This window comes from Pocillopora damicornis, chromosome 12 (genome assembly GCF_964200805.1).
Source record: "Pocillopora damicornis chromosome 12, jaPocDami1.2, whole genome shotgun sequence".
Classification (NCBI taxonomy): domain Eukaryota; kingdom Metazoa; phylum Cnidaria; class Anthozoa; order Scleractinia; family Pocilloporidae; genus Pocillopora; species Pocillopora damicornis.
The window spans coordinates 482,287-494,292 of NC_142681.1; the positions used below are offsets into that span (position 1 = coordinate 482,287).

Below are 12,006 nucleotides of genomic sequence, written 5' to 3' on the forward strand. Positions count from 1 at the left end.
CTAGAGGACTCAGTTTTTCTTTGGTTGGGCTAAATGTTCATCCCCTTTTTAATTTTTTCTAGTGGATATGCAAAGCATGTAACAAGTAATGTGGGGGTTTGCATGACTTTAGGAGCCTGGGTAGAGCGTGCATCTCATTAAAGGTAGCGGACTAAATATTGAATCAAGTGGATTGTTTAGGGAGGGCTGTTGCTAGGACGATGGTTCAATTCTTTTCCTTTGAATCACAGGATCACTGGCTTTTAGTAAATCACCGTAATCTAATTGTACTCTTCCAAGTAGATCCACTAGTTCACCACAGTGTTACTTAGATTGTACATTATTTTTTTTGTACATTTGGTTTCCATGAAATAAAAACTGACCCAGGGAACACTGGGGAGGACATTGACACATCTGTGATCTGTGTGAAACTAACTAAAAACATGATCCTTTCCTGCAATTTCAGGATTCTTTTAATCAGTCATTTCTAAATTTTAAATAATCAAAGCCTCAAAATGCAATAGTAAGTACTTCACATGGCAAGTAGGAGTATCGTAGAAAACATCTAGATTTAGAGTGGAAGCTAAAATATGCCACTATATACACAAAGTTTTTTGAAGTAGAAACAAGGAAACACATCTTACATCTGCAGACAACTATTCTGCCCTAAGAGTTCTATCTTAAGATAAAGGAGTTTAAGAGGCCTGCATTTGTTTAAAGTTAAAGCACTAGAAGTTTAATAGCTTGGGTGAGCTGTGTCAGCATATTTCATATTTTTTCACTTATGATACAAGCCTGTTTTTGAATGTAAAATCTTCTTTGTTTTGCTTACTCTCAATAAGTTTCTTGTTGTTGCTTCATGATAAAGTACAAATTCAAAACATTTAGATGACACAATACTGATAAATGAGCATAACAGTTTCCAAAGGCAATCCAGAAAATTGAAAAATAGGGGGTTGAAATATCTTGTTGAGGGCACAACCTTATTCCATACCAACAACACATAAACATCTCAAGTTATAAGACCAAAACTTGCAAACTAAAAAAAATAAGCAGGGTATTTAAGCACCTTTGGTAACACTCTAAATCTGCACATGGTTGTTACAACAGCAAGAAACATCAAATGTCAGCCATGCCATATGACATATATGAAATTATTCAAGTGTAGGCTTCATGCAAGATTTCTTCTCAGCAAATGTTTTTGTAAGTCCTGAATTTATCTGAGTGGATTTTGACAATAGTTGCATGAGATTATCCCTTGGTAAGTGAAAACATTTGCAAACTACTTGTAAATCCTTAGTATTTCCTTACAGGCAATATGGTGGAATTTGACATTTACAGCACATTTAACCCTTTAACTCCCAAGATCTGCTCAGTAATTCTTCTAACTGTCTGCCATTCAGTTCTTGTGAGGTTAGTTTGGAGAATTTGGTATTGGATCAACTTATAATCTCTAATTGATATTTTTCTTTATTCTCATCACTTGTCTGCTTGATATTGTACTGATACTGTAAGGAGAAATTCTGTCTTGGTCACTAACGGGAGTAAAAGGGTTAAGTAACATGGCCTGTCTACAAAGGCAGAGGGAGATAAAAGAAATAGAGGTTCTGTCATCCTCAACTTCACATCTTCCATGAACTTATTGTGAAATAACTGTTTTTGTAACACTAACAAAACAGATAACTACAAAAAGCACATGCTTATAAATATTGTTAAATGATGTGAATCTGTCAGTATATCCTTGCACAATAACAGCAACTAAGTTTGAAAACTGTTTACTTAACTGTAAAGTGAGGTGGTGTATCAAGTAAACTTAATTACCGTCTTGACTGCAAGTAGAGAAGATTGATGTTTGTCAGAATATCTGAATTTTGTCAGACCTCAATCTTCCTTAATTGAAAAAGTGAGGCTGATACTTCATTAACTCACCTCCCACTGAGGGAAATTCAATACAATTTTCTTGGAAGAAATTGTAATAAGTTCGAACTCCAAATGACAGATCTCTGAAATTTTCAGCAGCAGTTAATTCACCGAATCAACTTCAAGTTGAGAATCATTCATTTCCTTACATGACGTCTTACTGATTTCTTTCTAATGCCCTCTCCTGACTGTTCCTATGCTAGGAAAAGTTGATTCAAAGTTAATTATCAGCTACAGGCTTTTAGCCTGAAATCATGTACTCCATGCCTGTAATAAGCTGATACATGCTTTACAACTCTGTCTTAAAATATACAAGTGTTTCTTACTGTATTTAAACTATTCAGGATAATCTGCATAATTTGTAGTGTCCATGACAAAGAAGTCCTCTAAACGCCACTGAAGAGTCTCAAATGTTGGCCTTGACATGGGATCTGCTTTCCAGCAATCCATCATTATTGTGTACAGACTTGGTGGACAGTTTGATGGGCAAGGCATGCGGTAGCCTCTTTCAACCTGAGCTAACACTTCTGCATTACCCATCCCTGGATAGGGGACACGTCCATAGGTGACCAGCTCTGTTAACAGAATTCCAAAAGCCCATACATCAGATTTGATGGTAAATTTATTGAACAAAGCTGCCTCTGGAGCTGTCCATTTGATGGGAAATTTGGCTCCAGCCCTTGCATTGTATTCACCCTCATCAATAATTCTTGAAAGACCAAAGTCACAAATCTTAACTACATTCTTTTTTCCTACTAGAATATTTCTGGCTGCTAAGTCACGATGTATGTAATTGTTTATTTCTAAATAAGCCATTCCAGCAGCAATTTGTGCAGCCATGTAAATCAACTCTGGAAGTTGAAGCTCTCGTCCAGCAGAACTTTTCAAGATATCCAAGAGGCTTCCATTCTCCATTAACTCAGTTACTATATAAATTGGTTCTTCCTGCGTGCACACTGCATAAAGTTGTACCAGGTTATCATGGCGAAGTCTTTTCATAATTTGCGCCTCTGAAAGGAATGCTTTTGGTGACATTGTTGCGGGACGTAATGTTTTCACGGCAACAGGAGTGGTGTTATTCCACAGTCCCATCCATACTTCTCCAAACTGCCCTTGGCCTAGTTTATTAACCAATCGAATTGATTCACGTGGAATTTCCCATTTGTCTTTTGTATTGTAAGCAAGGTCCTTAGGGGCAGGAGCCTGTAATGTGGGACAAGGTTTATCAAGTTTGATGACCAGTCCATCAGAATTTTCTTGATAATGCTCGACAAGCTCACTAAGTGTTGGAAACTTAGCTCTGTGAGCAATATAGTAACCTCCACTATCCATGGATCGAATGCGGTAGTGTTTCACAATTTCCCCATCTCTCAGTGAAAGAGAGAAATCTCCTGGTTTACTTTCACTTTCTCGAATCAAAAATGATCCACTATCTCCATGCATTAGGAGCATTTTTTCTGCATCCACTCTTTTAATTGGGCCAAAAAACCAGCTAAAATAAGAAAATTACAAGTTAGATATAAACTAACTACAATTAAAAATGTGTTTTAAATGGAAAAAATTGTTAGCTTTTCTGAACGTGCAAAATGAACTTCATTCAATGATCTTGTACTTTTAGTTCATTCCACAATAAATCTAATATACATTTGTCATTTAACACTGGTATCAAATCATCCTTCTGCTTGCATGGAACAGTGACCTTTTGTTTTAGACAAAGGTCAAAGTCCTGTCTTAGCAAAAAGCGTGCCAATAATTCAAAATAAAAAAAATTCTTTCTTATTCAAAATCATTAAAAAAAAATGTCTCTGCCTGGAATTATTTAAGGTATCACCAGCCCTTTATTTCCAAAAAGGTTAATCAATGATCCAACCTTTGCAGTCAAGCAGATAATTTTACAAGAATAGCAAACAAAATTATAGGGATAAAATCTACAGCTGTCAAGAGGTTTATTAACCTTCCACTAACATAACCAGCCATTCATAAAGCATTTACAGATCCATGTACATCTGTCTACGAGCAAGAGGCTTGGTGTGTGTCCATAATCTTGTTTACCCAAAACTATGTGTATTGCAAAGTAAATAAACCTTATCACAACCAATCATTACAAAATTGAATTTATGCACAATATTGGGTAATTGGAGACCATTGAATTCTGGCAATGGAGTGAGAGGTAAATAATGAACGACCGCATTGTTATTTTTGAGACGTAGTAACGGAAACTGTGGTCCGCGCTGGTTAGAATTCATCATTCCTTTTTCTAGCTTATAAAGGTTTTACCAGTGTAATTGAATTAGCATATTTTCCGAGTCACGCAAAATTGGATGATGGGGTTTTAATTTTTTTTTTTTACACGAGATGTGTCATATCTATCTATCCAAGGCATACATTTCTTTTAGGTCTTAAAAAGAAAACAAATACCGATGAACTTGTTCAGGAGTGGTCGGTTGATGTACGTTTCGATGAAATTACCCACTGTGTTCCTTTTCGAAGTTTTAAGACAATGGTGCCGTCAGCAAATCAGTGCTAGTTTCGTCTGACTCTATTTGGCAGACTAAGTCCTTCCTAATACTCATAAATTGAGTTTTAAAGATTTAAGTTGACACAACGGCTTAGAAATAACAAATCTGTCTGTCATTCAAGTAAAGAAAGCGCTGTCCAACGCGCAAATTCTTATCGAGTTTCCGAAGAAATTGATCCTTCCGAAAGTATCTTAGCAAACGAATTTTTTGAATGAATTGTTGGGTGGAAAAAGAAAGTCTACAATTAGTTTTTTCTTAAGAAGAAAAATGTCAGATCTTTTGTTGTCCGAATCGGAACCATAAATTAAATAATTGCAGACCGCTATGTGATTGAGAGGAGTTTGTAAATGTGCATTTCCGCAGCTGTAAATTAACGTGCACTTACTCTTCGCTTTTCAGAGAAGCCGCTGGAGCAACATAGTTGCTAGGAATATATCCAACAGCATCTGTGACCAGAGAACGTGCCTGCCACCAATCCGCTCCGTTGATAGCATCATTGCCATTAATCACTTCGAGTTTCTCTCCTTTCCTGAAGCTAAGGTCTTCTGATGTGCGTGCTTCATAGTCGTACAGCGCCACATAAACGAGTTTCGGTTCGGCCTGCTGCTGAGGGATTTCAGGCAGGTCAGGTAGAGCTGGTAAAGTTTGATTATTCCCTGTTTCCTTTTCATCAGCGTTCACATTATCAAAGCTCTGAGCTTTTTTCGAGGAAGTCTTAAAGTTCCCGTTTGCTTCTTGTCTTTTTCGTTTGCTGCAAACACAGCCCATACCATCGACTAACTATTTTGCGAATCTTTCTTATTAAAACTTCACTTTAAAGCAAATGTTATGAATTCAACAAAGCCTCAAGTACCCCTCGTGTAAAGCAATATAAATTCAGAGTTTCCTTTCTTTTTCTGCGCCGAACTCAGTGGTTGAAGATCAACATTACATAGGAAACTTCTCCGAGCGAGGCGGCTCTCATTACGTCATTGCCGATAATTTTTCCGAATGAAAGTCGTTACCGCCGGAGGCAACGATTACGCCCGATTAATTCTCTTATCCAGATTCTCTCGGCCGTTTCATCACCATATTCTCAAACATGGCGGAAAGAGGTGGCTCTTCCTTTTCAAATTCAAGTTTGTCTGGGTCTTCAAGTCGAATCGATAGTGTTCAAGTTGAAGGACTGGTACGTGTCGACAAGAAAATTGTTTCTATGGATTTATCACAGACTAATCATCTTGATATGAAGGGGAAATTCATAAACTTTTGACACACGTGATCGGCCAATTCTGCTTTTCTATTAAGAAATAATTTAAGTCTCAGCGCATTTTTTTCCTCGTCTTCGTTGATTGTCAAGACATTGTCAACAGATCGCTCTTTTTCTCTTTCTTCTAAAGGGAATTCTCTTTGAAGACGTATTTAAGAACAGTCAAATGTTTGACTGCTGTCAACAATAATTGGTAACAAGAATATATTGATTGGCAAAAGTGAAGAAAAACAGGTGTTCTTGTCATCTCTACCTGATGTTTAATTAACGTTCGGTACCATTTCTAAGAACTACCATTGGTATACTGACTCCTCTAAAGAGATATGAATGACTTCATTTTCTATCACTGTTTACTAATATACTTATTTACATTGTAGTGTGACCATGGCATGGAACCTGTCTTTACCAATGGTTCAAAACTGAACATTTACAACTGCTTACTGTTATTTGAGTCTTACTTACGGACATAATAAAAAAACTGACCAATCAGCTTTCATGAAGTGGACATGTAATTATTTTATTTGAGTGGCCGACAACTGGGCCCTCAACTCTGAAGACTTTCAGTTCAGAACTAACCAAACATGTAGAGTTTTCATTGAAAGGTTAATGTTACCAGGTAAAAACCTATTGGTATCATATTAATACACATGTAGACTTGAATGTTTCTGAAATAACTTCCTTAAACTTTGAGAGTTAAAGTAATATTTCCTGTCAAAGTATCTTGCTATTAACTTGGTATGAATTCTTTCAGGTTGTGTTGAAAATTATCAAACACTGCCAAGATGAAAGATCAGCTGGCGAGGTTGTTCAAGGAGTTTTACTTGGATTGATTCAGAATAACAAACTTGAGATCACAAACTGCTTCCCTTTCCCCTCCTCGAGAGCTGGTGATGATGATGATGAGGATGATGGTGAGAATCAGCTGACAAGTTTCTTGTTAAATGTTGTTGTGAAACTGACTTGATGATAACCCTGGATTGTACTGGTTTTGCTCTTCTTTAGTTGGGATTTGTCCTGGCACATCACACCACCTCTCATCCTATCAAAAGTTTAAAATGAAATCAATCAAGATGTGGTCTCCTGTACATTTCTGTGCCCATGTTTTGGTTTACTTCACTCTGTAATTTATTGTGAGAACTTGTGCTAACCTCTGAACCAATATACCAGATACAAAACTGAGACCAGTTGTAAGTTGTTAATTCATATGTTCTAGCACTGAAGAGAATTTTGTTTTGAATTTGAGTTTTGATCAACTTTTAATATCTTCCTTTGATTTTATTTGCCCTGCTATTATTTTCAGTGATAAATTTGATGTTGCACTGTACTTTTTGGCACTCCTTCAAAATGTGCTTTTCACTGTTATAGATACTTTAGTTTAGTACTAGACATTTACTGACATAGTGAATGACACAGGCTTGCTCTGTAGTCAAACCTAGGATCTAACTTTTCACTTCTTTCTCTCTTGATAGTAAACTACCAAATGGAGATGATGCGTCGGCTACGGGCTGTAAATGTGGACCATTTGCATGTTGGATGGTATCAATCAACATACCTTGGCTCATTTATCAATAGAAATTTACTTGACTCTCAGTTCAGTTATCAGAGTTCAATTGAAGAATCTGTCGTACTTATCTATGGTAAGATCAGACTGATCTGTTTTTTCCCTTATTAAAATGTTACAGCCACAACAATAAATTTCGTAGTGAGAGTGGTGGTTAGAGAGGAATTGTTTGTATCTCTTGATTAAGATGTTAACTAAGTAGGAGTTACAGGTTGTATTATTTTACAAGAAATGCTGATTAACAATGCTTAACTTTTGTTATTAATGCCACTGTGTTCATCTTTAGATCCACTCAAGACTTCACAAGGAATGTTGTCTCTCAAAGTATTCCGTTTGTCTGACAAAATGATGTCAATGTACAAAGATGAAGAGTTTAGTGCTGAAAAGTAAGAGAATTTTCACTGAAATTTAAGTGGGGTATATATGGTTGTTAATTTACTTTTAACCTTTTGACCCCTGAGAGTGACTAGCTTCTAACAGTCTCAATAGGAGCAGAAATTCTGAGAATCGATGTTTTGTAAGGTTCATAGATTATTAGGTTACCGTAAAGGGTTTATTAAGCTGAGGTTTTTAGAGTTAGCCTTTTTTTGTTTTGCTCTGATGAAGGGCTAACATTTGTAAGGTCAGCTTTAGAAACTCTCTACAGCGGCTAATGTACAATTTATCAACTCAGTTATAAAACCAAAGTATCCCATAGTACCCCTCCACCAATGCTGCAGCACAGTTTCTTTACAAACTCTTCCCTTTAGTTGTTTGTGAGGTTCAAAGTTTACCTGGATTAGTACGAGTTGCACTAAACTCAGTTGATGACAGACAATGGTCTTAAAACAACTCGAACTTCTTAATGCCCAAATATTGCCTAGGGGACCAGAATTATAGGATTGATTTTTCCAGGTGGATTCAAGTCACACTGATTCCAATTTCTTTTTAGGCTTGCAAAGAGTGGTCTTAGTTTTGAAGCCATGTTTGAAGAGATTCCTCTTGTGATAAGGAATTCTTCCCTCATCAATTCTCTGTTGTGTGAAGTCGAGGTATTATCACCTCACACGCAAACAGACAATTTTCTGAGCCTCTCTACAGGGTATGGTAGTTTTGAATTTATTTTTAGTTGATATTAATTGGTCTAAAAACAAAAATGAAAACAAAATGTAACCATGAATAGTGGCAGCCCCACCAGGTTACCTAATAATTTTTTTTTACTTTTTCTTTATGTTGATGGAAGGGGTGGAGAAGTAAAACAATATCTTTATGCACCCCCACCCACCCCTCCCCATCTTTCTCCTTAATCTGGCCCTTTTCCAGTTTTCCTTATCAGGTTTCTGGTTTTCATTAATTTTCTAGTTTCATGTTGCTGGGTGAAGTAGTCTTCACCAATGGCACTCTTTCAATAGATTACAAGAAATACTTCCTTCAGGGTATGCCAATGGTGTGTTCCATTTTTTCTTGAAATAGTTCCTATTTAGAAAAGAATGTTCGGCTGCTCATGGCAACTGTAGACGAACTTTGTCAAGATGCCAATAAATTCAACAATCATCTGCGAAATGTAGCAAGGCAACAACAACAGAAAGAAGCTTACATTCAGAGAAGGGTAATTTGCTTATGTTGTGTTGTAAATAGATGAGAGTAAAACATTTCCCTCTTCTAGAGGCCCTCTGGTTTTTTTGAGGCAGTTATTTTGTCATATGTTACTGAAGTGTCCTACTTAAAGACATTACAACCAGGGATGCAAGGGGTCTGAGCCCTGTAAAAGCTGCAGCTCTTTTCTTAGGCTCAATATTCTGAAACTGCTTAAAGTGCGTAATAAATTGCAACAGTGAACAATTCAAGTGAATCAGTGTCAAAAAAAGGGTTTCCTTTTATGTCAAGATGTGCATGATGACAACTTTCTTTGTGCTTTTCAGCAAGGGGAAAATTCTCAGAGGAATTCTCGGGGAGACCCTCCCTTACCAGAGGAAGATTTGTCAAAGATATTTAAACCACTGCAGTCACCATCTCGACTTGATTACCTTCTGTTATCTCAACAAGTTAACACATACAGTAAACAAGTGAATCAGTTTGCCACTCACAGCTTTGGTAAGCTGTTTCTTGCACAAGCTCTGCAGGATAATGAAAAATAGATCTTGTATGGACTGAACTGGAAAATAAAAACCAACTTGTACCTCCAATACCTATAATTTTTGTCTGTCAAGGGATAAACTTACAAGTAAAAAAGTAATTAAGTCATAATCTTCAGTTAATGAGGGTGAACACATAGTTACAGACTTGGAAACTTATGGCCTTTAAAATAATTTAAGGCTATGATTATGATATAATACAGATTAATGGTACAAAATATGATCGGTTCCTATATAGGACAAATGTCTTCTTTAATTTGATGAAATAATATTTAAAAACTACATGTATGCTGGAGTTTGATCTCACAAACACGATGTTTTCTTTAAAAAAAAAAAAAAAACCAAAATACTGGGTTAACAAACATCTCTCAGGCTTTCACATGCTCTTAGTAGTTCTTTCTGATAAAAGTTGGCCATGAAAAAGATCCAGACCAGTTTTCCATCCCCCTCATGTTTTTCCATCCTGTGACAAAAGAGCACAGTTAACTCTCACTCAGCAGACACCTCACTAATATGGATACCCCACTATTGTGGACAAGAGCTCCCTGACAAAATGCATAAAGAAATGGTAAAAACAAATTCCCATTATTGCAGAATCTGCAGAAAGCTTCATGCCTCTCCAGCATGACATGGTGGACACTTAAGTACTTCATCTGACATTACAACAAAGGAAAATAAGAAACCATTCTTCAATTAGGTGTGAACATGAGTATTTCCTGCTTGTGGCCAAATCTTTTCGCAGCCTTATATTTGTTTAGTTACACATTATTTCAAGTGTTTAGAGTGTCAGCTATTACAAACTCTGGCCATTGTGGACACTAAATCTCCCTCCCCAGGGTGTCCTTGAATAATAAGAGGCTGCTGTACTCATTACAGGAAATTGACTCTTGTTTTAATCAGTGACTTGCAGTTGCAAATACCAGTACTTGTGTTGTATCTTGAGCTTAAAATTACTTTGAAAATTAAACAATGTAACAATTCGACACCGTCTGATAGATTATATATTCTCTAAATCACTTTGTCAAAAGAAATGCTTTACAACTACTAACACTTGTATTTGTCAGTGTACCTTAGTCATGATACTGAACTGCCATATACACTGTTTCTGTGTACATATTCATACATGAGTACTAATATAACTGGCTATAAACATGCTGTAGTGTTTTGGTGTATGCCTCATGTTCATCTGGTGTCATTTGTTTTAACATTTCCTCAGTAACATCATGCACTGGCACCATTTTGTCTCCTATTTTAATTTCATGTGCTTCTTCATCCTCCTGATCACTTTCTGAGTGAATCTCCATGGATTCTGTTACTTCACTTTCTTTTGTGGCAGGCCCTGGAGTTGGTGTCTCAAAGTCTGATTCATCACTTCCAGAGTCGCTATCATCATCTCCCCCCTCACCAAGGGCTTCATTGATGTCTAGGCGTGGTTTCTTGTTTACTGACTCATGCACTAATAATTCAGCAAGGATTTCATCATCTTTACCAGAACCAATCCGTTTTTTGTTCTGAAATTCACCAGGATGGGTTTGTCCACTAGCAACTGTCTCGTTCTTAGCACCTGAAGCTGGTAATACTGTGCTCTGTGTAATCCATATTGGTGCCTCTTTAGTCCGTGGTTTAACATTTCCTAAATCTTCATCACCCTTCTCTCCCATGATGTCTATCTTGATACCTGGTCCACTAACATCACTACCTCCTGCTGCATCATTTGCCCAAGATGGTTTACTCCCACGGTGACCTGATGGGCGAGACACATGGATCCCACCAGTAAACTGGGCAGCCTGTGGTTCTGGCTCTAGAATGGCTGGCGCCAGATTGATGTGTTCGCATTCCCTCAGCAGTTGAAAAATTGGCTCCATTTGTTCATTAAAGCGAGCCAAATTGGTTCGTGATGTGTTACTTTGTTTAATCATGGCAGAATCTTCTTCCACAAGTCCCTCGCAGAGAGTGCACTTCAATTGACCTGTCTCTAAATCGAACAAGCGATCAACCTCTAGATCAGAATACTTTTTCGAGCACTGTGTGCATAGAAATGACGGACGATTTTTGGCTTGCTTTTCTTCGCTTTCAATCTTCTTCCTCACGTGGTCAAGCTTGTATTTAACAACATTTACAAACACCTTGTAGTTAATGAAGTAGTAGTTGAAACTAATGAGAGCCCCTGTTTCTGGATTCTTTTCCTTGTGAACTCTTTGCTTTATGAGTTTTTCATTCTTTAAACGTACCAAACTTTGGCGAAGCTGCTTCTTGTCAAAGCTAAGCAGTCGGATCAAATCGTCTTCTTGTAAACATGGATATTGCGAGTTTGTTAATACATTGATAATAGCCACGTGTTCACTCTCGTAGAACCCTCGCACGACCTTTTTACAAAGCCGTTTGAGTTCTGGAGGAACCACAGTCAGTAATTCTTGCTCGTCAATATTTGATCCATTCATATTTTCTAATATTTTCCAATATTTTCCCTTGCCCTTTGCTCATCCGAGGGAACTTGGTAGCCAGGCCTTATAAGAGATTCATTTTTTTTTTTTTTTTTAGTTCTCAGACCTCCTTTATATCCTTTAGCAGACCAGGTGGTGAAACCATTCATATAACCATATGGTTATTTGTTAGAAAAAAACATATGTATTGTCTTTTGTTTGTTTGCACTTCTTTTTCACT

The 12,006-nt window shown here is 37.1% G+C and overlaps 3 protein-coding genes across 3 annotated transcripts; 1 reads left to right on the plus strand and 2 right to left on the minus strand.

Annotated features, from left to right (window-relative positions):
* Window positions 1–434: 434 nt before the first annotated feature.
* On the minus strand, window positions 435–5,361 carry LOC149035978 (tyrosine-protein kinase Src42A-like). Its single transcript, XM_089190239.1, has 2 exons — window positions 4,804–5,361; window positions 435–3,391 (listed from the first exon to the last, which is right to left on the minus strand). The coding sequence occupies exons 1-2, from the start codon at window positions 5,184–5,186 to the stop codon at window positions 2,236–2,238; spliced, it is 1,539 nt and encodes a 512-aa protein (XP_089046365.1). The 5' UTR covers window positions 5,187–5,361; the 3' UTR covers window positions 435–2,235.
* Window positions 5,362–5,403: 42 nt separating this feature from the next.
* LOC149035979 (eukaryotic translation initiation factor 3 subunit H-like) lies at window positions 5,404–9,393 on the plus strand. The gene is made up of 7 exons (XM_089190247.1): window positions 5,404–5,586; window positions 6,419–6,578; window positions 7,137–7,304; window positions 7,515–7,614; window positions 8,160–8,309; window positions 8,681–8,816; window positions 9,130–9,393. The coding sequence occupies exons 1-7, from the start codon at window positions 5,500–5,502 to the stop codon at window positions 9,343–9,345; spliced, it is 1,017 nt and encodes a 338-aa protein (XP_089046373.1). The 5' UTR covers window positions 5,404–5,499; the 3' UTR covers window positions 9,346–9,393.
* Window positions 9,394–9,577: 184 nt separating this feature from the next.
* LOC149035980 (general transcription factor IIE subunit 1-like) lies at window positions 9,578–11,865 on the minus strand. Its single transcript, XM_089190243.1, has one exon. It carries the CDS (start codon window positions 11,781–11,783, stop codon window positions 10,473–10,475), a length of 1,311 nt encoding a protein of 436 aa, XP_089046369.1. The 5' UTR covers window positions 11,784–11,865; the 3' UTR covers window positions 9,578–10,472.
* Between the last annotated feature and the right edge of the window lie 141 nt (window positions 11,866–12,006).